The 23,099-nt window shown below is 50.8% G+C and overlaps 2 protein-coding genes across 2 annotated transcripts in view; one reads left to right on the forward strand and one right to left on the reverse strand.

Moving 5' to 3' along the window:
- Positions 1-2,766: 2,766 nt before the first annotated feature.
- ABCG8 (ATP binding cassette subfamily G member 8) lies at positions 2,767-21,901 on the reverse strand. The gene is given in 15 exon segments (XM_089922366.1): positions 2,767-3,804; positions 3,890-4,017; positions 4,994-5,261; positions 5,930-6,006; positions 6,433-6,632; positions 7,524-7,607; positions 7,696-7,858; positions 10,115-10,384; positions 10,475-10,607; positions 11,073-11,311; positions 14,875-15,025; positions 16,612-16,713; positions 21,295-21,383; positions 21,386-21,427; positions 21,430-21,901. Coding segments are annotated over 15 exon segments (2,385 nt in total). The 5' UTR covers positions 21,731-21,901; the 3' UTR covers positions 2,767-3,666.
- ABCG5 (ATP binding cassette subfamily G member 5) overlaps positions 20,805-23,099 on the forward strand; it is a 35,554-nt gene continuing 33,259 nt past the window's right edge. The window contains 2 exon segments of the mRNA XM_022573951.3: positions 20,805-21,881; positions 22,566-22,687. Coding sequence (XP_022429659.2) covers positions 21,736-21,881; positions 22,566-22,687 — 268 coding nt within the window. The 5' untranslated portion in view covers positions 20,805-21,735.

The following is a 23,099-nucleotide window of genomic DNA, read 5'->3' on the forward strand; positions in this document are numbered from 1 at the left end:
CTTATTAATTACAAAAGGAGGGGAAGTGGTTGGCTGTGGTGAAGCCTGGCAACTACTCCTTTGATCAAGTGATCAAAGTGAACAACAGCAGTTTGGGACAAATCGAAATCATGCGCCACTGATAGGATGTAATGAGAAAAGCACATCTCTTCCGTGATATCCCTGCCAAAGGTGCGTGACCTGAAGTTAATCATGAAAATATATCAGACAAACCAAGTCTAGATATAGTCTACAAAATCTTCATGTGTCAAAGGTCATGGGAGTTAAGGAAAGCTCATGATTATTCTAAACTAAAAGAGACCAAAGAGAATTGATGACTAGATCCAATGCTTGATCCTGATCTGGATCCTTTTGCTGTGAAGGACATTGTCAGAATAGTGAGTCTTTTTTTTTTTTTTTTTTTTTTAATACATCTTGATTGGAGTATAATTGCTTCACAATACTGTGTTACTTTCTGTTGTACAACAAAGTGAATCAGCCGTATGCATACATATATCCCCATGTCCCCTCCCCCTTGAGCCTCCCTCTCACCCTCCCTCTCCCACCCCTCTAGGTCATTGCAAAGCACTGAGCTGATGTCCCTGTGCTGTCGCTGCTTCCCACTAGCCATTTTACATTTGGTAGTGTATATATGTCGATGCTATTCTCACTTTGCTCCAGCTTCCCCCTCCCCACCATGTCCTCAACTCTGTTCTCTATGTCTGTGTCTTTACTCCTGCCCTGCCCCTAGGCTCATCAGTACCTTTTTAATTTTTTTTAGATTCCACATATATGTGTTCGCGTACGGTATTTGTTTTTCTCTTCCTGACTTACTTCACTCTGTATGACAGACTCTAGGTCCATCCACCTCACTACAAATAACTCCATTTCGTTTCTTTTTATGGCTAATAGTCCATTGTATATATTGCCACATCTTCTTTATCCATTCATCTGTTGGTGGACACTTAGGTTGCTTCCATGTCTTGGCTATCATAAACAGTGTTGCAATGAACACTGTGGTACATGTCTCTTTTTGAATTACGGTTTTCTCAGGGTGTATGCCCAGTAGTGGGATCGCTGGGTCATATGGTAGTTCTATTTTTAGTTTTTTAAGGAACTTCCATACTGTTCTCCATAGTGGCTGTATCAATTTACATTCCCACCAACAGTGCAAGAGGGTTCCCTTTTCTCCACACCCTCTCCAGGTGTTTGTTTGTAGATTTTTTGATGGTGGCCATTCTGACTGGTGTGAGGTGATAACTCACTGTAGTTTTTTTTGTGTGTGTGGTACGCGGGCCTCTCACCGTCGCGGCATCTCCCGCTGCGGAACACAGGCTCCGGACGCGCAGGCTCAGCGGCCATGGCTCACGGGCCCAACCGCTCCGCGGCACGCGGGATCCTCCCGGACTGGGGCACAAACCCGCGTCCCCTGCATTGGCAGGCGGACTCTCAACCACTGCGCCACCAGGGAAGCCCCCCTTACTGTAGTTTTGATTTGCATTTCTCTAATAATTCATGATGTTGAGCATCTTTCCATGTGCTTCTTGGCCATCTGTATGTCTTCTTTGGTGAGATGTCTATTTAGGTCTTCAGCCCATTTTTTAGCTGGGTTGTTTATTTTTTGATATTGAGCTCCATGAGCTGTTTGTATATTTTGGAGATTAATCCTTTGTCTGTTGTTTCATTTGCAAATATTTTCTCCCATTCTGAGGGTTTTTTGTCTCATTTATGGTTTCCTTTGCTGTGCAAAAGCTTTTACGTTTCATTAGGTCCCGTTTGTTTATTTTTGTTTTTATTTTCATTACTCTAGGAGGTGGGTCAAAAAAGATCTTGCTGTGGTTTATGTCAAAGAGTGTTTTTCCTATGTTTTCCTCTAAGAGTTTTACAGTGTCTGATCTTACATTTAGGTCTTTCATCCATTTGGAGTTTATTTTTGTGTATGCTGTTAGGGAGTGTTCTAATTTCATTCTTTTACATGTAGCTGTCCAGTTTTCCCAGCACCACTTACTGAAGAGGCTGTCTTTTTTCCATTGTATGTTCTTGCCTCCTTTGTCATAAATTAGGTGACTATATATGTGTGCGTTTATCTCTGGGCTTTCTATCCTGAACCATTGATCTATATTTCTGTTTTTGTGCCGGTACTATACTGTCTTGATTACTGTAGCTTTGTAGTATAGTTTGAAGTCAGGGAGCCTGATTCCTCCAGCTCTGTTTTTCTTTTTCAAGATTGCTTTGGCACTGTAACACTGCACATACAATACTCACAATAGCCAAAACAGCCAAAGTAAGTGAGTCTTGAATGATGTCTGCCCTTTGGATGGTGGCGATATAAAAGTGACACATGTGCAGTGTTACAGTTTCACCACATGAATATCCCAAGTTTGATGGTTGTATTGTATAAGGGAAGTGTGCTAGCACTGCTCTTCAAGTCTGAATGTATATTCAAATCTCCTGGGGATCTTTTTAAAATGCAGATTCTGATTCAGTGGGTCTCAGTGGGGCCTGAGATTCTGTCAGTCTAACTAGCTCCCAGGCGACACCCATGCTGCTGGCCCAGCGACCGCACTCAAAGTAGCAAGGGCCTAGGAAACCCATGGAGAACATTCACTCTTTGCCTCTTAAACATCCACCTTCCCCCTTCTTTTGGTTCCAGACTCTGGTTTTCCTTTGGGGATCATTCCCTGCCTGCTTTCTGTGCACCTGTTTTGGGTCAGCTTGTCCTCAAGGCTCAGGCATGAAGCATGTGACCTGGGCCTGCTCCATCCCATACTGAGCCACCGTGGAAGGTTCCAGGTTGGTTCTGAGACTCAGCCAGGGCCAGTGAGATGCAACTGTAAGAGTCCTGGCTGAGCTGGCACAGTGTCTATAAACCTCTTTATCTTCTGGAGCCTTCCTTGGCTTCCAAGCCTCACAGTGGCTCAGACTTGCCTTCTGCCCACTAACTCCTAAAGGCCTCGAAGGCCTTTCTGACCCCACATGACTCCACCACATAGTAGCCCTGTGACCTTACTTAGCAAACAGTTACTCTGTGCCTCTCTTTCTTCATCTATAAAACAGGATACTGTCCACCACAAAGGGTTGTTTTAACAGAGAAATTAATGACGTGATCCAAATAAATAAAGTGTTTTGCCCTGAACCTGGTGTGGAGCAATTGCTCAGTAAATATTTAATTGTTCAGTTTGGCTTTTGGAGCCCATTACCTCACCCAAAAAGAAGGGATGGCACCTCGCTGGTATGTTTTAGGTCCTTTTCTGTACTGAGAATGGCTCAACAGAGTTTGAGGACCCTGGAAGATGAAGCCAAATATTCCACTAACTATTATGTTGTTGTTTCCGCATAGCCTAACTACTCGACTCATACCTAATTTGCTCCTGTCTTGTATTAGTTGCCTATGCAAATACATATCAAAAGGAAATAAATTAGCGACACTGTAGGTGTCCCCAAGTATGGTTTTCACATTCCCAGTAAATCGCAAGCTCTGGCTGGGGATCAGAAATATCTTTCGACTGTCTTTATTCTACTGCCATCCTGTGGCCAGCCTGTGCCACTGCAGCACTGTGGACAGGATGTAGCTGAGCTTTGTGTTCTCCCAGTCCTCCTTGTGCCTGGGAAGGGTCTCCTTGGGAGGGAGTGCAGTGGAAGGGCCTTCTCGAGCCCCCCACCGGCGGGCCGGAGCCTGGGCATGAATCACCAGTCCTGACTTGACTTCTGTTTGATGAACTTTAAGGACATATAGTACAGGACCATGAAGCCACCACTGATGCCTATGATGAAGAGGTAGATGGCGTAGAGAGGGTATGAGCCCAGGCCCATGGCGTTGAGGATCTGGGGACAGAGACATCAGTGAGCTCATTAAGAACACGCTCAGACGGCTGCCATCTCTTTAGCGTCCAAAGCCTTGGCTCCTTACCATGTCTCCCGGGATAGGGATGGTGATGTTGCCAGCTGCCAGGTGATACGTGTGCCCACCAAACTGGATCTGCATCAGCCCTTCAAAACACCATCGGAGGAAGGACATCTTGGAAATCCACGTGGGCACTGGAGGCGGTGAGAGTCACATTACTCACACAGTCTAATGATCTGCTCCCTGGGAAGTGAGCCTGGAGGGTGGCCATGGTGGCTCTGACCCAAGGACAGCAAGTCCCCTGAGGGAGCAAGGAGGGGTGGGGGTGAGAACAAAAGGGTGAACAGGCAGAGGGGAAGCTCGGGACATGGACTGGGGCAGAGGGACCTAGTGGCTGCAGGATCACCGCACGTTTGACCCATAATAACCCCAGAGAGTAATTTCATCAGGTGTCCAGCATGTGCTCAGCTTCACATAGCTTACGGACTGGGGAGACTCAGCAGCCCCAAGCCAGAGATTACTGAGTCTGTACCCTGACCCTGCGGAGGCATCATGGTTCAGGGAGGAGGAGGAAGGAACGAACCCTGATCGCACAGGACAGGAAAGGCCTGTGGATGGTAGCGGGTGGCGTTCCTGTAGAGAAGGGATGCACAGGCTCCATTGTGAGAGCATGGAGTGTCTTGGGGGCTTCAGAAGAGCTGGATGAGGCAGCAGGGAATGAGCAGCCCCAGGAACACTTGAGGAAAGCAGTGGCTGGATCTGCACCTTAGGAAGCTCGCGCTGCATGGATGAGGGTTGAGAGGGGACATGGAGGAACCAGGGTCACAGATACCGGCCTATCACAGTGGCCCACGATGGGCTGATAGGGGCCAGGGTGGGGGGGGTAAGGCAAGAGGACACTTCAGAAAGACACAGGAGGCAGAACTGACTTGGCTCACTGGTGACGTGGAGGGTGAGGGAGAGTCAAGGGTGGGCCCTGGGTGTCAGCCGGGCTGCATGAGAAGGTGCCATCTGCACCACGCCCCACTCCCCCTGTGTAGAGCCACTCCCTTGGCACCTGCTCCCAGAAGTTGGACCTAAGGGTTGAGCTCTCATCTCCAGGGTAAAGCAGGCCAATCCAGCCACAGAAGGCCTCAAAAAGCTTGACCAGGTGAGGGGAGCAGGCCTCACCTGTCCACAGGTTGTCCAAGCTTATCATGAAGCCCCCAGTGAGGTAGAAGGAGTTGTAGAGAGCGTTGCCGAAGAAGGAGGACATGTGGAAGGTGGGGAACAGGGCGGCGGTGGCCAGGGCCATGGTTCTGCAGCAGAAGACCACCAGCCACACCAGCAGGACGTGCAGCAGGAAGGGCTCGGGGCCCGGGCGCAGGTTGGCCAGCCAGTAGGTAGGCATCCCATAGATGATGATATAGATACAGTGCTCGGGAAGCTCCCCTAGGATCTGCGAAGGACAGACCTTGCAAGGATGTGGAGCCAATGCCTTCATCTGCTACTGTTCTTTAAATGTTCAAAAGCAGCAGCCCCCAGTGACACCAACCTTCCCTCCTGGTGGTTTGATCGGGGTTGCAGCACGGAGGGCTGGTGGGCGTGGGTGTGTGGGACACTCAAGCATGAGCTCACTGCTGGCTTCCCCCTGCAGATGTCATGTGCTCCCTCTGGGGCAGTTCAGAGCTCCTAAGACCTGGTTTCAAGTCCCCACCCTGCCTGCCCAGACCTGGTAGCTGTGTGGCCTTGAGACAGCCACATAACCTCTCTGAGCCTCCGCTTCCTTGAAATGAGGACAGTCACACCTGCTTGACCCACTTCCCAGGGACATGGTGAGACTGGAGAGGTGAAGTATGCTAGGTGTTTCCCACCTCTTCTTTGTTAGGTTTCTGATGACCAGAAAAACGTCATTCCTGGTCCATAGTCCTGGCCTTGTAGTAAATGTTTAAACAATATCAAGTCTCTGAAACTCCCCAGAGCAACGTGGCATTTGTAACCACAGATGATGCATGGCCCCACAGTTCAGCAAAACGCTTCCCTGTAACTTCTGTACAACGTGGAGCAGCTTTTTCTGCTCCTCCTCCTACCCAGGGTGGCCACTCACTCTCAGGCCTGACCAGTCACCTTGGCAAAGAAATACAGCTCCGCAGTGTACAGCCCATCTTCTAGTTCATAGTAAAGCAGCGCCCTCTCCGAGTGACCTTAGAAAGGGGAGAAAAGGAGAATGAAAAAGTGAAATTAATTTAGTGTCTCTGTTTCTGAGTCTCTCTTAGTACAATTAAAAATAGTTTTATTGCCTCAATGTCATGTATTTTTTTTAAAAAACAGGCAATTTTAGATCCTAATTTAGATGTTTGTAATTCTGTGAGTTCTGCATTGCTGTCAGTATAACTCCTGCTAGGACAGGAATGCCTCAGACTCCTTGGTAATTTGTTCTCATTTGCATACTAATACTAATGTTCGAACTTGAAAAACAACCATCATCTTTTATTTCACAGTCACGGTGAAATTATTCAGTAAACCCGTCTTCTCCAGGAGCTCAGAGGAACTCAGGCCGGCCCTGGACCAGCTCATTGCATGGCCGATGCTGCTCCACATGTGGGTCATGGAGAGCAGGCCACACTCACATTTGGCAATGACATCCAGGATCACGTTGAAAGGGACGAGAGCTCCGATCATGAACAAGACGGCCACCGTGTCCATGAAGGAGAGCTTGACGGCTCCATGGCCATAGTAGAGGAACCCGATGATCAGGGACATCAAGCAGGCCTCTGCCCCGTGGATGAGGAGGGCTGGCAGGTCTCGGAAGTCGTTGGAAATCTGACGACTTAAAAAACAGAATAAAGATGTGCCAAGGGACAATAGGCACCAGCACTGTGACCTTGGCAATGTCCTTGAATCTCTGTAAGGCTCATTTTTCTCCTCTGTACAATGGGGAGGGCAGTGCCCACCTCACAGTTACTGTGAGGGATCAAACGAGAAAATCGATGAATGCATCTGTCTCACAGTAGGTACTCAGTCAATGATTATGACTTTTATCACCACTGTATCACCTTGGTATTTTATTTAAAGAGTTATCCTGAGGAAATAACCAATCAAGAGCGTAAAGGTGTATGTACAAGGATGTTTGTCATAGAGTTACTTGTAATAGCAAATGACTGAAGGTAATCTGACCATCAATATGGACTTAATGGGTAAATGAATTATGGCTAGATTTGGAAACCCTGAGGAAGACCTAACCAGATGAGAGGCAGAGGAGCTATTCTAAGGCGGGGGGGAAGAAAGGTTATGGAACAACACGTATGATCCCATTTATGTATTAAAATGGTTATGTGCATGGAAACATCTTAGACTCACACCAAACACTCAGGTCTGGTTTTCTCTGAGGGCCGGTGGATCAAGGAACCTTCCCTTTCTACTTGAGGGTCTCCTGTATCAACTGAATTTTTCATAGTCATTCTGGGTGATTTCTACGAGCATCTGGCTATCAAGGAAATTTTGATTTTGTTTAAATAATCAAAGTAAGAGGAATGCTCTGTAGCACATGGAGGGCTGGTGCTGGGTTTTTTCAAATGATTCTGCCTCTTCAAATTCAAATTCCTCTTTCAAATTCACTTTAGATCCAAAGGGCTTAATTTGATACAACAAAGACTTTTGGGGAGTGTGTGTGTGTGTGTGTGTGTGTGTGTGTGTGTGTGTGTGATGAAATGGCAATTACCGGATCAGCGTGTCAAACTGCTGTAGGGGGCCAGGCAGCTTAGTGGGAGGCTGTAAGGGGTTGGTGTCCCTCGGGGAAGCCGGGCTGTCAGGAGACAGAGAGTGTCATGGGGGCTTGGGGGCTGCCACCTTTTGCAGGGCGCTCTACACGCAGGGCCACCTGGCTGCCTTACCTCTGCACGTAAGTGCCCACACCCTGCTCCCTTGACTCCACTGTCCACAGAAAGTCATCGAAGCCACGTATTCTTTCTTGAAACAAGGCTGCAAGGGACTGAGCCTTCTCCCTGGTGGCCACTTCCTGCTCTTGGCTTCGCCTGTCGATGCTGGTCAAGTCCACTGTAAGCAGAGAGCGACCCGGGCCCCGCAGGTGCTCACAGCCCATGACACTGGTCAGCCCCCGGGACCCCCGGGACATGCTCCCCACCTTCTGAGAGTGGACCATGAAGTGACGGTCAGAGCAGAGAGAGGCAGAGAGACGCCCAGGACTGTCCCCGATGTCTACAGAGAGCCTTCCTCGGGAGAAGGGCCAGTGAACACTGGCACTGGTCCCACCAAGCAGGCTTATTATGGGGACATCCCCAGGACAGAGAAGGAAGCTTTGGGCTTTTGGAGCCCAAGGCCACAGCACAGTTATGCCCTGGCTCTAACTCCAGCTGTCCAAGAAGCTTGTGATGAGGACTCAGCCTCCCGGGCGTGCCCACCACGGGGAGAAGGCGGGCCGGCCACGGGAGGCTGAGCAGTCTGGCTCCCGGCAGCTCTAGTTCTCAATGTGAATTAGTCATTTTGGCTTCCCAAGCAGCCTGCCCAAAAGGGAAGAATGTTTTGGCTGGAGGGTGCCAGGGTCTGGCCAAATATTAAGTATAATTCTCAGTGCCCCGGGAGGAGGGAGCCAGCACGACCAGCTGGAGAACAGGCTGGGCCGCACGCACCTCCATGTCACCCCCACTGGCAGCACCTGGTAGCCCCAGACCACAGCCCTCCTCTCCCGGGGCCCCTGAAATGCCAGAAGGGCACACCCGCCAGCCACAGCCAGGGCCTTCCTAGGCCTCTCCTCCCTCCATCCCTCCCTTGGGCAGGGGATGCCTCTTAACCTCTCTGCCCCTTCCCTCCTCCCATTTTCATGACACATCTCAAGGCGGGATAACGTCTCGGAGAGGCCTTGTAAACCATGAAAGGTCCCTTCAGTGTGCGGGGCCCTAGCTTCAAACGCCAGATTCTCTGCCAGACCGTGTGGCCCGGATCCGTGAGGGCCATCTGCCCCGGGGTTTGTGGGCAAGAGCTCCCCCCGCCACCCAAAAATGATAATAATATAAAATTAAGAAAAAGAAAATTTGTTTTTTCAGATCTGGGCACCTGACTTCTGGCAACTTCTCTCTAGGGCTACAGCGTATTGTTCCCAATGGCCAGGCTGGCAGGTGCCCTCTGCCCCCTTATCTGGGGGTGACTGGCCAGAGGATGACACACTGGCAGGAAGCCAAACTGGCACGTGGGCACAGGGAGGGAGGGTGACCTCTAGGTGAGTTCACACAGTGGCAGTGAGTTCAGAGGGCGAGGGCTGGTGGGCCAGAGAGAGTGGCCTGTCGTCCTAGGGGAGAGTTGGAGGGTAGATGCCGGGAGGAAGGTGTGGGCAGCAGGGCCTGGAGTCTGGGAGGGGCTGGGCTGGGAGGTGGGAGGCCCAGTTCTGCCGCCTGACTATAAGGACTCCAGTTTTCTCATCTATAAGGACGAAGATGACCGTGGCCTGGCAGGGCTGTGAGGGTCAAAGGGACACCCTCTGGTGCTTGGCACCTGTGGGCACAGTGTCTGCCCTCAAGGAGCTGGTCCTTGTCATCATGTTTACTGGGGAGGCCCTTGCTACACCAGGCCATCCTGGGAGGCAGGCTGGGCTCCAGGTGACCTATGTTTGGGACAAGCCACAGCTGCTGCTTCCCCAGCCCTGGTACAACCACGCAGCCTGTCCAGCAGCCACAGCATTCCTCAGCACTCAGGATCCAGGCACCTGCTTTCAGGGTGGGCACCTGGAAAGGCAACTGTCCCCACAAGAATTGAGGGCCATACGCTGAGGCCTCAGGACCCCAAGCAGAAAGGCATCTCTGGTGCTGACCGCAATTTTCATACCTAGAGATTCATTGGCCAAGACCACCAAAAAGCCCTGAGCTGGCCTGGGCCCTGGGTCCCCCTCCACCACCCAGAGCCTCTGGGCTCCCTGCCTTTGTGGGGGAACCAGGGCACGGCTTTAAGATTTCCTGGTGGTTTCCGACCTCTAATATCCCGTTTCCCTACAGAATCTGAATGAAGACCACAGTTCCAGAAATGGATCCAAACTCTCTTGGATTATATCTCCTCCGGTTTGGAGCTCTCAGAAGGTTCTTATCTGTCATGCACACAAGGGTGGCTATGTCAGAAGCTGCTTTCTTCAGGCCCCCATTCCTAGCATTTGATGCTTGGCAAACTGAAGCCTGTAATACACCCCATCTGCCCCCCTGTCTCCATGCTCGGTCCTGTTCTCCTGAAGCTTCTGAGAGTTTCTCTCCTGGCGGGGCTCGGGGTGTAGGGGAGCCCTGTTCTTTGCCTCTGGCCTGGCTGGCTCACCATAGTAGTCGGCAGGGTTGCTGTAGCGGGGACAGGGGTGGCCGGCTGCCGTGAAATACTGGACCATGTGCTGGGCTGCCCCCAAGTAGATGGTGGTGCCAAACGTCATCAGGAGGACCAAATCAAACAGCCTGAAGATATCGGAGCGAGGCTGGTGGATGGAGATGAGCACCAGCCTGTTGCCTTTGGCCAGCCTGGACAGGGTTTTCACCAGGTTGTGGGCCGTGAAGCTGTCGAGCCCAGAGGTGGGTTAATCCAGGATGAGGATTCCTTCCCACCAAAGAGAAGCCTGGTTAAGGGGCAGGGCTCCGGCCGGACCGGATTAAGCCAGGCGGGCGGTGCAGCCCCCTCCTGCCTCACCTGGGCTCCACAGCAGCTGCACTGCGATGCTGACTCTGCGCCGCTCGCCCCCGGACACGCCCCGCACGTAGGAGTTGCCTATGAGCGTGTTGGCGCATTGGCGCAGCCGCAGCTCCGCGATCACGTCGGCCACCTGGGAGGCAGGGGCCTGCGGATATAGGAGGGCTGCGCCGGCCTGCTCGCAGCCTGGCCTGTGGCGACCCACAGTGGAAAGACGCCTGGGTTTACGGCGCCAGCCTTCATTTCCCCGATTCAACGTTTGTTCCCTGATTCTTTCCACACATCCAGAGCAGCTCCCACGTGCCGAGCACGGAACCACTTACTGGGAACGTGGCCATGCCCTGGCTTTCTGCCCGCACGGAGAACCGGAAAACAAGTGAGCAAATATTCATTACACATTTGGGGCTGAGATGGGACTTTAAAGGAAAACGGGGGATGGAGGGGCAGGGCTGAGCGCACGGTGGACGTTTTCGGACGGACAGATGGTGAGCTGGGTTGCTCAAACTTGACCTGTGGCCGGACCCTGAGGCAGGAAGTGAGGGACGGGGAGGGGAAGGGTGTTTTGGCTCTTTGGGGATCACTGGGGTCTGTTAGTTACCCTTGTGTCACGCTGGGCCTGGGAGAAGTCTCTGGGCAGGCGCAGCTGGGCAACAAAAGCCAGGGTCTCGCGGACGGTCAAGTTGGGGAGCAGCTGATCGTGCTGGCGCACGTGGGCCACGCACTTCCTGACCAGCTGGGGCGTGCTGTGCTGCCCGTTGATCCAGATTTGGCCTGACTTAATCTTGCCGCCGTGGCCTCGCCCGGTGATCACATCCAGCAAAGAGGCTCTCCCACAGCCTGAGAAGCCACCAGAAGTATCCCTGAGAGCGGAGCTTCTGCGGGGGCCAGCCTGGAAGCCACTGCTGCCTGTGCGCTCTCCAGACTGCTCTGTCCTTGCAGATGTAACCAGCCCTCAGGGAAGGTGGCACAGCTCTCAGACCTGCCTGGGGCAGCCAACTTGAGCATCCTGGGGGATGCGGGGTGTTCAGGCCACGTCGGCCTGTGGCTGCGTGACAGAAGGCTGGAGTCCTAGTTGCCGCATGACTGCCTATGCCTGGAGCGATGCCCGCCCCCTCCTCCAAGCAAGGCTGGTGTTAATTGCACTGTGAAGCTTAACTATTTTTGCCTGGCAAACATGCCGGCAACATTTCATCATTCAAACATCATTTGGCTCAGAAGCTGGCATTGTGGGAAGAACTAATTTTGGAGAATTAATAGGGTGTCTTTTAAAAATGCAAAATTGGAACGTATTTTCAGAAAGGGAGAAAAACAGAAGTAATAAATGTGGAAATGATTTTAAAACTACAGTACAGTGTGCATATGGGTTCTGAATTTCTCTACACCCTCTGCACTCATTTTTCTCAGTAGTACCTTCCACTCTTAAAAAAAAAAGGATCCATGACACGCAAATTAACACCATCCACTTCTGAATGACATAGCGATTGCTATCAATTTGGGGAAGTAAGTATCAGATTGGATCAGCTTCCATGAGATTCCATGAGACTCTTTCTTTGGCAGCCATTTGAACTGTAAATGCAAAGAGGGTTCAGGCTCTGAGAAGGCCTTCTTGCAAAGGTGCTGGGAATAGCTCAGTCCAATTCCCCCAGGTGGGGTTTTGGTTTCCTTATTGCAAACTCCTTTTGGAGGGTGAATTTTTCAAGTAGTTTTAAACAGGGAAAACTCCAATACACAGTGTAACAGCACTTCCTTACCACAAGTCCAGGCCTTCCGCAGGCAGCCCCCTGCCCCCAGTGCAACAAACAAAGTTCCAGAGGCCTTCCCGGTGATCCGGCTGCTTACCTACCGGAGGTTCTCAGGATGGAAGGGGACCTGTACACTGCCTCCTGGGTGTACCTCATTCAAGGTCCCTGAGAACTTAGGTGGCACAAAATAGCCAGGAGAGAAACCAGAGGGGAGGGCTCTGGCCCTGCTCCCGGCTCAGCCTCGGACATCATAGGATCCAGGCTCTGAGAGCGCAGGGGACTTTGCTAACATTTACAGGGACCTTAGGATTCCCAGTCAGGGAGCAGGGTGACTACATTTCCTAAACAAAACCGTGGGAGGTGTGGGCAGCCTTTCTAGGGGAGGTTGCCAAGTATATTTGGGGAGATTCTCCGTGAACCAGGAGAAAACACCCACAGGCATTCAAGACCCTTATAAAATGGCTGGAATCTCCAAATCAGTAAATTAATTCACCTTTGGCACTACTGCTGATTCTATAGAAGAAGCTAAAATGCCTGGGGGGCTGTTTTAATTAATTTCACTTTACTGTTATAATTTTGGTGAGCAGAGTATAGATCACAGGTGGTATAATTGGTAAACCTTTCTAAGAAATCATTTAAATAATTTCAGCCAAGTAAACCTGCAGCTAAACAACACTGAGCCTAGAGTCGGAAGTTCTGGCGATGCTCAGTGTGATTCCCGCTTGGCCTCTCCCGACTTCCCTTCTCTTCAGCGGCAAATCAGGGTTGCTAACAGCTGCAGGACTGTGTGTGGCCAGGATTAACAATCATGACTCTCAGCTTTGTGGAAGTGCCTAGTGAGGCCCATATGCCTCCTCGACTCTCAGTTCATGAGAAAAAGCAGGTATAACCAGAAAAGCCACCAGGTGTTACAGACGAAAACAAAATTGGCCTGTGAAGTTTCCACATTTTTCTTGTTTAGATCCGAATTGCAGGGACAGGACCAGAAGTTGGCGGGACTTGATTTGTGGGAGTTATTTCAGTTACAAAGTGCATTTGCACACATCGTCGCATTTGATCTTCGGTTAGACAATAAACAGAACTTTTCCGCATCAGAAGACTAAAGACTAAAATGTTCAAAAAGTTGAGTAATCTCTACTCCTGGAAATGATTAATTGAATTAATCATTTATATAGAGGTAAATCATTTATTTAGAGGTATAAAGTGCTCCCTCTAACACTGTGTAAGGGAGAAATTCCTTGATCTGTGTTTAAAAAGAAAGAAAGAAAGAAACAGCAAACCCCAAATGGAGTCACTTGTCCTAAGCCCCACACCACCGGACTGAGACTTAATACCTAACTTAATTACAGTTTCAATCTCTCCCGGGAGTGGAATCTTAAACCAGCCCATCTGACATTACCTGGTAAGCACTGATAGACCCCTACTGTCCCCCAAAGGAAGGTGACCTTGCCTAAAACAATCAGCCCTTTGCTAGAATAACTTCCTTGTCCTCCCTCCTTCTGCTTATAAAAGTCTTTCATTTTGTACAGCTCTCCAGTGCTACTTTCTGTCTGCCAGTTGGATTGCTGCCCAATTCATGACTCGTTGAATAAAGTCAGTAAGATCTTTAAAATTTAATCAGTTGGATTTGTTTCATCATCTGAGAACCAGGAGACCAGAGTTCTAGTTCTTGCTCTGCATTAAATGTATGTCCTTAGACATCATTCCTTTTTTCTAAACTTTGGTCTTCTCATCTGTCAGATGAAGGGGGAGTGGTATGGGGCAGGAAGATACTCTAGCAATACTGAGAACTAGGCAGTTTGAAAACCCTCCTCTAAAGATGCTTCCAGGCTGGTCAGGAGAAAGAAAGATAGAATATAGTGGAAGGGAATGAACTCTGTTCTCCAAGCCCCCTTCCAGTTCTGGCATTCTACACTTTTAAGTTTGGCCTGCAGAAGTGACTTCTTTTTTTTCTTTTTTGCGGTACGCAGGCCTCTCACTGTTGTGGCCTCTCCCGTTGTGGAGCACAGGCTCCGGATGCGCAGGCTCAGCGGCCATGGCTCACAGGCCTAGCTGCTCCGCGGCATGTGGGATCTTCCCGGACTGGGGCACGAACCCGTGTCCCCTGCATCGGCAGGCAGACTCTCAACCACTGCGCCACCAGGGAAGCCCAGAAGTGACTTTTTGAAGCACTCCAAAAATCTGGATCTTTGCAGATGGTTGAAGGTTGAGCCAAGACTTGGGGTATCTGAGAAGTGAATTGTGGCAGGGGCTGTGCCTACCCACTGTTTGACCAAAACAGGAATCTGATTCAGGGGGAGCAATCAATGAGTGCTTCCTGTGGTGGAGGAGTACCCTGGAAAGAATATTCAATTCCAAAGCTGCATGATGCTTTTGGAAAGGCCTTACCTTGATATTAATGAAGGACCAAAACTCTGACTGTAGCTGTAAGAGGCCCACTCATGATTCATAAGGGCAGTGACTGCCTGAGAGCAAGTAAATGGAGGAGCTGAGATTTGAACCCAGCTGTCAGACCCAGAACTTGTGCTCTTATCACTCTGCTATATTATTCTACTGGTCAGCAAAGCGTTCTGTAAAGAGCATCTCTTTGTTTGAGGGACCACTCTGCATCCCAGGAGAGAGAGAACCCATTGCCCAGCTATTTGCCCTTATTGGTACCTGAGCTCCCTATGACGGCCAGCATCTGTCCACTCCTCACTTTGAAGCTCAGATTCTGAATGCCTAGCTCACAAGAGTCCTTGTGAGATGTCCAGGGCATCCTGAAGTGAGACAACTGCTTAAACCAAGGCACCTGGGAGGCTATGTCCACCTGTGGGGAGACATGAAAAGGTTCCTCAGAGAGCTTCACTTCTGTTCAGCTCCCTCCAGGAGACATCCTCCTGCTGATACAAAACAGGACTGAGGGGTCCCCCACTCAGGTTCTACCAAACATGGAGGTGGACCCCACCATGCTGAGGACCTGAAGCTGCCATTTCCAAGTCTGAAAGAGAAGACTTGGGAAGCATGTGTAATAGCAGAACAGAAATAAATACAAACATGGAGGGACTTCCTTGGTGGCCCAGTGGTTAAGAATCCTCCTGCCAATGCAGGGGACATGGGTTCGATCCCTGGTCTGGGAAGATCCCACATGCCGCAGAGCAGCAAAGCCTGTGAGCCACAACTACTGAGCCTGCATTCTAGAGCCCGCAAGCCACAACTACTGAAGCCAGCACACCTAGAGCCCATGCGCTGCAACAAGAAAAGCCACCGCAGTGAGAAGCCCGCGCACCACAACAAAGAGTAGCCCCTGCTCGCCGCAACTAGAGAAAGCCTGCGTGCAGCAACAAAGACCCAATGCAGCCTAAAAAAAAAATACACAACATAAAAAAATTTAAAAAAAAACACAACGTGGAGCAAAACAATGTTTTTATTTAATAGTAATTTACTAATAACTTACCGGGCATTTACTGTGTGCAAGGCGTTGTATTCATCTGCTTATTATATCCATTATCATTCAGTCCTCGTTGCAAACCTACTATAACGTATGTACTGTTATAATCCCTGTTTACACATGAGGCTCAGAGCAGTGAAGCAGCTTGCTCAAGTTCACACAGCTAGTAAGTGGCAGAGCAGAGAAAGGTTATGGTGGGGCTTGTCAGCTTGTTCTAACTCACTTCCCCAGGAAGCCAGACTTGGGCCTCTGAGGTTTACCATCCCAGGTCTCAGCATGTTCTGCCTGGGCCACCTCGTATCTGGCCCTGGGGAGGCGTGGGAAATAGGGGTCCTAGAATCTGACCAGGAGATTCCTGACAGCCTCTCAAAGGGCAGCAGTCCTTGCACTCTGATATTTTATTAGCTCCAGGGAAGTACATTTTACAAAAAGAAAAAAAAAATATATATATACACACACACACACATATATGTGTATATATATGTATGTAAAACGGATGAGATCTGAATAAAGTCTGTGGTTTGGTTAATCGTATTATATCACGGTTAATTTCTGTTTTGATCACTGCTATGGGTAAGCAAGATGTTAAAATTAGGGGAGGGTGGGCAAAGTGTATATGGGAACTCTGCACTATTTTTGCAACTTCTTCAAAAGTCTAAAATTATTTCAAAATATAAAGTTAAAAATGAGTTTTAGAGATTTTTTTCCCACGGGTTCACATGGTTGGCTTTATGTTTTAATAAAGGTCTCATTCTCTTTTTCATGTCTGTCAACCTCCAGCTCCAATATGTGTAGTGGACGGACGCCTCCGTGGTGCTTGTAGCCAAAACGTGAGGTATCACTGTGGCCTGGACTCCGTCCTTAGGGCAGAGGGCCCCCAGCTGGGTTAACCCTTCCCTTCCACTTGGGGAATTGTTTGGCCCTCCCTGCCTGCTCCTCCCACCTGCACTCAGGTGTGCCTCTACCTGGTAGCTGAGATCTCGGACCTCCAAGGTATTGGACTGGCCACTGTAGGTGAAGTACAGGCTGTTGTCACTTTCAGAGGAGAACATGCTGTCCTGGAGGCCCTGCCGGGAGACATGACAGGTGAGGGGCTCCTTCCGAAGGAGGAGGACATAGGAGAAAACAGAGAGAGGAGACCCAGAGAGGTGAGAGCAGGAGCTAGCGTGGGTGAGATCCTGAGTGGACAAGAGATGGATTTGCAGGAGGAACCCAAGGGCTCTGAGAAAACAGGAGCATCCATGAGGTCAGGGCTCCGCTTCCCTGCAGAGAGAGCTTTGGGGCTTCCCTCCAGCACAGCCTCTAGGCCCCAGAGAAGCTCAACCACAGGCTGCTGGAAGCTGAACGCAGATCTCTCTTGGAAGAGACCCAGACCCTGGACTGGAGAGAGCTTTGTGAGCCTCTGTGCTTGGAGAAGACCTGGGCTGGGGGCTGGCCTTTAACTTTCTCTTCCCTGCATCTGGCTTAGTATCTCCTGACGCCAAACAGACTTTGCATGTGAGAGGAAGACCGCTGTCAACAAGCTAGTGCTCAGTACTTGTGAAGACACTACCATTAGAGGAGTTGCATCTTATCTTGGTAAGGATCTTTCACAACAAAGCTCTTCAAAATGCTGTTGGGAGATTTTAGAGGAGGTCCCTGTCATCACCCTCGTTGTCATCCTCCTCCTCCTCCTCACCATCTCGTTGCTGTTTTTGGAGTGCTGCTTTATTTGGACGTACATCAAACGAAGCAGTGCTTCATGGTATCAGCTGATAACTTCGAATGATATTAACCATCGGCAGATCTGAGCTCCTTCTGTTTTATCAATTCAATCATTTAAATCACTGAGGCCCAAGCAAGGAAGAACCTGCCTCATAAGATTTCTGTTATTTTTTTTTAACATATTCAATTTTTCTTTCATTGCAGTAGTGCAGGGGAAAGTACACATTCATTAATAAGTTCCTGTTGATAACAAGTTCCTGTTGATTCCGATCTCCCCTCAGAGCTGCCATTCCCCCACTGATGTGTTCCTTCAACCAATCAATCAAGCATCCAACAAATACTTGTGGGGGCCAACATCATGCTTTAGTCTGGAGTTTGGGGTGTGACTGTGAAAAGGACAGTCTTTGAGAAGCTTAGATTTCAGTGGATGAGACAGGTGATGAGGATGGAGCAAGACAGGCAGACGTAGAGGCAGGCTGACCTTGAGCACCCAATCAGGCTATACTTTCACTGTCTCCACAGCGTCCGGGTGTGCTTTATGTGGAAACAACATGGCTTGTGACTTCTGTGAAAATAACATCCAGCAGTCTTCGTCACAGCATCCCTGCAATGTTGGAGGTAAAAGGTCCTTAAAAAGGACATTGAGACCAGTGGAAGTGGAGGGAAGTAAATCCGGGGGACAGTCTGCTGCAGGCTCACTGTGAGTACCCCCAGAGTTCTGGGAGAGTGTGGAAACAGCAGACCATAGCTACTTACCTTGTTTAATGTTTAAACTAGTACAGTAAAGATCGTATATTATATAGAAAAACATAGGAACGATCAACAGCTAAGTCAGCAGAAGGACTGTTTTTGGGGTATAGGAAGGGTTACAGGAGTGAAAGGTCCATGGTGGGTAGGGGGAGTGGATGGGCTTCAAAGCTATTGGTAATTTGTGATGGGTATGGGAGTTCACCATTCTTGTTTTTGTTTTTTGGCGGTACATGGGCCTCTCACTGTTGTGGCCTCTCCCGTTGCGGAGCACAGGCTCCGGACGTGCAGGCTCAGCGGCCATGGCTCACGGGCCCAGCCGCTCCACGGCATGTGGGATCTTCCCGGACCAGGGCACGAACCCGTGTCCCCTGCATCGGCAGGCGGACTCTCAATCACTGCGCCACCAGGGAAGCCCTAGTTCACCATTCTTTAAACTGCTTTGTCTGAAATATTTCAAAATATGTTGTCAAGTTGAGAGAGTGTGTCCGTGAGGAGAAGTCCAGAGTTCCGCTCTCACCTCGACCCCCAGCTGCAGGAGGCGAGAGGGTCACGCCCTCAGAGATGGAGAATGAAGCTGGTGGAGAGGTCATGGACAGCTCTGGATTCCAGCGGGTCGGCCCTGCAGCCCTGCCCCTCAGTCACCACCTGCACAACGGGCATTCCCACTGCCTAGTTTTCCTATTGTATTTGGTTAAACCATCAGAAAGTCTGTCCATTGCTGAGAGACTCGTTTGGGCTAACATGCATCCTGCTTGTTTGTTCTTAAAAGGTAAATACCTGCAGGAGGAACATGAGTCAATTGTAGAAGGTATGAGTTAGCTCAGAATTTGCTTCTGCAACAAACAGCTGGGCCAGAATCTCCCCAGGTTAGATTTGGAGGTGGAGGTGCTGCTGAGAAAGGAGGGCTGGACACTTTGGAGTCTGGAGCAGTGTGTGGCGGTGACCTTAAGCCTAGAGGCTTCCACTCTCCAGGTGGGAGCTTGGAGGAGGTGGAGGGTGCTGGGGCCCTGGGGAAAGAGGTGTCAGATGGGAAGACAGATGAAAGGAAGGAGGGAGGTGCATGCTCCCTGCTCCTGGGCTAAGTCGGCAGGCGCAGGCCAGCCAGGGCCCCCAGCCACCATCAAGGGCCTGTGCCATCCAGAGCTGTGTAGACGGCTCAACTTTCAGAAGAAGAGAATTCATGTCTAGGCTGGGGACCACCTCTGTTCCATTTTGAAATATTTTCCTTGGCTCCCAGGAAGGATTTGTTAGAGGCTTCCTGAGGTTTTGACAAACTCTCTGTATGTTTCAATATCTGTTCAGCTGACATCTTAATCAGTATGACTGTCAGAACGTCACTTGAATTTCTGACAGGTGACACCCAAAAAAGCAAAAGCAGGTTTATTTGTAGGTAACCAGCTCGGCTGCTGCTGGGCTACATTGTAATTTCTCCTTGTATTAACTTCTGATCAGATTCCTGAGTCAGAAGCATAGAGGAGAAGGAAACTTGGGGAGCGCAGAACCCAAGTTCCTCGCTCTAAGATGAGGAACCCGTGCCCTGGAAAAGTAGTGTCATGCTGCGGACTCCACACTGAGGCCTGGGTCCCTCTTGTCCTCCTCTAGCCAGGCTTTTGCCCACAGACTGAGGAGGCTGTGGGCCGAGGGCACCTGCCACTCTGCATACCCACGACCCCAGAATTCCCTGTGCAGGTGACCACAAGCCCACTCCCAGGGCTGCATGAACTTCATCCCAGGCCTATCCTCCTGGGCACCCCAGGCCAGAGGGGCATTTGTTTGTGGAGGGTATGGATGGAATGCGGGTGGGCAGGATGGGACGACCACGTAGGGGTGTGTGTGGTCATGTGTAGCGTTGGGTGTTGGCAGATAAGGGAGACAGGCTGTGGCTTGGGCTGGAAGCCACAAATCCTAGAATTTTTCAATTTACACCTGGCCTTCCACATTGTGAAGAAGGTATGTCAAGCTAAGGGGATAAAAACTATTTTATTTAATAGCTTTTAACTTGACTGATAACTTTTAAATATCTAGACATAGGGTACATAGCCCTCAGCCTCTTGTTCCAGGCTCCATAAAGGTTAGGGGCAAACTGTCGCTTGGCACCTTGAATAACGGGAGTGGAGAAAAGGCAATTGGAAATGGCAGGGCCTGCACACATTCCTGGATGTCAGATTCGGGCAGTTCTTTGCATCCCAAGCGGTGGTGGCTGAACTGTCAGACCTTCTAGAAAGTGTCCCCAAAGCCACGGGGGACTTTGTCTCCTGTTCAGGCTGAGAGCAAGCACTGCAGTCACGGCTCCTAGGAATCCTTTCCCGGCAGGGGTCGGCCCCGTGGGGTATTCCCAGAGCACAGCTGGTCACCTGCTGTGGCTGCAGAGCTGACTGGGAGTGGTGGGTTCCTGAGCCCTGGCTGAAGTCAGGTCCTAGCCACTCAAGGCCAGTCCAGGTGGCCTGTGGCCCTTCCTGTGGTGTGGAGCCCTCAGCCCTTCACGTCTTTCTGTCCCCACCCCTCAGCCCACTCACAGCCAGAGAAGACAGATGGGACAGTGGCATGAGGTGGGTGTGGAGGGTGGGCATCTGCTTCCTTTCTGTCTTCTGATTTCACTTCTTGCTTCAAACCCCACCCACATCCTGACTTCAGTCAAAGGGCATTTTTCAGGCAAACATTTCTCATGTAAAATGATGGCGGAGACCCTGTACCTCTTGGCCCCCTCGTGTCGTGTATTCCTTCCAGCTCTCTCTGGGATCTTACGACCACCTGCTGTATTTGGAGCATAAATTCTGATGTTCCCACAGAGTCCTCTGCCATCCTGTCTCATCAGTTTGCTGCCACTGAGGCTCTGAACTTGACAGCCACACGGACAGAGGAGACACTGCAACATCCCCGGGAGGTGTGAGTGCATTTCCGTGATGGAGCCTCATTTGGAAAGAAGCCAGATCAGCTCAGGTCGCAAACAAGAACATCATTTCCCTGTAGGAGCACGGCTTAGGACAGGAAGTGACCTCAGAGGCCCCCCACCAACCCCTGGCCCCTGAGTCCGCTCCCCTCAGCCCTCTGATGCCCAGGAAGTGGAGTGCTGCTGTCATGTCCTTGCTCTGCTTGTGGTCCTGCTGGTGAGTTAGGACCGAAAGTTCCTGAGGGAGAGAAAGGTCCAATGCGCCCCCCTCCCACCAGGACTGTGGTGACTCCCCATCACTCACCGAGTCATCCTGGGGAGCAGCCCTGTCCCCCAGCCCTGTCTCCTGTGGAGCCTCCTCGGCCGTGGGGCCCAGTGGTATCTGCGCCTGTCTCTGCAGCTTCCTTTGGACTTAACCACTGCCGGCCAGGGCCACGTTCTCTGTCTCCCAGAGCTAGGCAACCTCTGGTCTGGCTCCCAGCATTCCTCTCTGGTCAGCCCTGCCACAAACACGGGCTGTGTGCTCTGCCCGCTGCCGAGATAACACGCAGACACACTCTGGCTAAAGGTACATCAGATAATGGCATCCACGGCCAAACCCCAGGCCCGCCACTGGGAAGGCCTGAGGAGGGGCTCCAGGGCCAGGTGAGGGGCAGGCGGGACTGTCTGCCTCTGGCTCCTTGGCTGAGGCCGCCGAAGGGAGGGTCAGGCGAGAAAATTCCCCTGTCTTTGCGGCCCATTGGCCATGAGTGAACTCCACTTTTTGACCCCTGCGGGGTCCTCGGAACTCCAGGTAAACAGAAGCTCTCAATGCTCCCTAGAGGAGGTTCCTGCAGCTGCTTCTAAGCCTCGACACAGCCTGGGCATTCTCCCTGCCTCCTACAGTGTCAGGTAAGGCCAGTGCCTCTTTCATCTGCTGGGAGCTTTGAGCTGTGGTCAGGGACAGGCATGGCCTGAGGTGAGTGGGCCTGCCTGCCCTCTGCTGGCTTTCCTCACTAAGGGGGGGCATGCATGGAGGCTTGGGCTCCTTCTCTAGTGGGTGGAGGTGGAGAGAGGAGAGGGGAAGGGCTGCCAGAGGGAAGTGAGGGGCCATGGTGAACGGCCCCTCTGCCCACAGCAGGACTGGAAGCTATGACAAATGACAGATGCAGCAGCTGTGCTCTGCCCCCTTTCCCTGCTTTATGCCCCTTCCCCCCGTGTCTCCCTTGTCGATGGCCTTCCCTATTTGGATGGCGAGCGCTTGGGGAATGGGGGTGCTGGGAACATGAGGTGTAATGAAACCGGGTGAAGGAACGCAGGGTCAACCGAAGGAATTAACAGTGTCCTGTTTGCCATCTGCCAGCCAGCCAGAGAGAGCTGGTATTCAGAGCAGCTGCTGGACAGGTGCTTTATAGAGATGATCTTCTGTCACTACCTGCCAGGGTCTACAGAGGAGGACACTGAGGCTAAAACACACTTAGGAGCCTGTCCAGAGACAACTCAGGCTGGGCAGAGCTGGGATCGGTGCTGGGGGACGAGGGGCTGGACCCTTCCAGAGCCCCATGCTGCCTTTCCCTCGCGGGGTTTCCTTTAAAGCCACTGCGTGGGGCCCTGGTGGGACATCGCGCCTCGCCGACAGAAGTGGACCAGGCAGCTCCTCAAGGATGTCTCCTTGTACGTCGAGAGTGGGCAGATCGTGTGCATCTTGGGGAGCTCAGGTAAGCTGGGGGGGTCCCCTAAATCCTCCACGAGGACTCGAAAGAGTCTGTGTCTTGATTTGAACACCACATTGAGGAAACAGGTTCACGTTGTACCAAGGAGGCCACAGGTCTGATATTAGAATGAAATCTGATGACCTGTGTGACTGTGAGTAGAACCTGGTGCTAACGTGTAATCTTTGGGAAGATCCTTGAAAAAAACGAAGTCCTGCCTAACATGTAAGTTAATTCATATTTCAGTTTGGAAAGCACCTAACACAGTGCCTGGCATATAGGGGTGCTCAGTAAACACAATTTTCCTGCCTGGAGATGGGAAAAGGAATTAAATAAGCACAAAGATGCCCATTTATCCCCCATATTCATTGGTCTTTTAAAAATTATGATGTGTTTCAAACACACAGGCAAGATAGAG

The sequence above is a fragment of the Delphinapterus leucas genome, chromosome 13 (assembly GCF_059928025.1).
Source record: "Delphinapterus leucas isolate spDelLeu-1000000601 "Yukka" chromosome 13, BTC_Dleu_Yukka2, whole genome shotgun sequence".
Classification (NCBI taxonomy): Eukaryota; Metazoa; Chordata; class Mammalia; order Artiodactyla; family Monodontidae; genus Delphinapterus; species Delphinapterus leucas.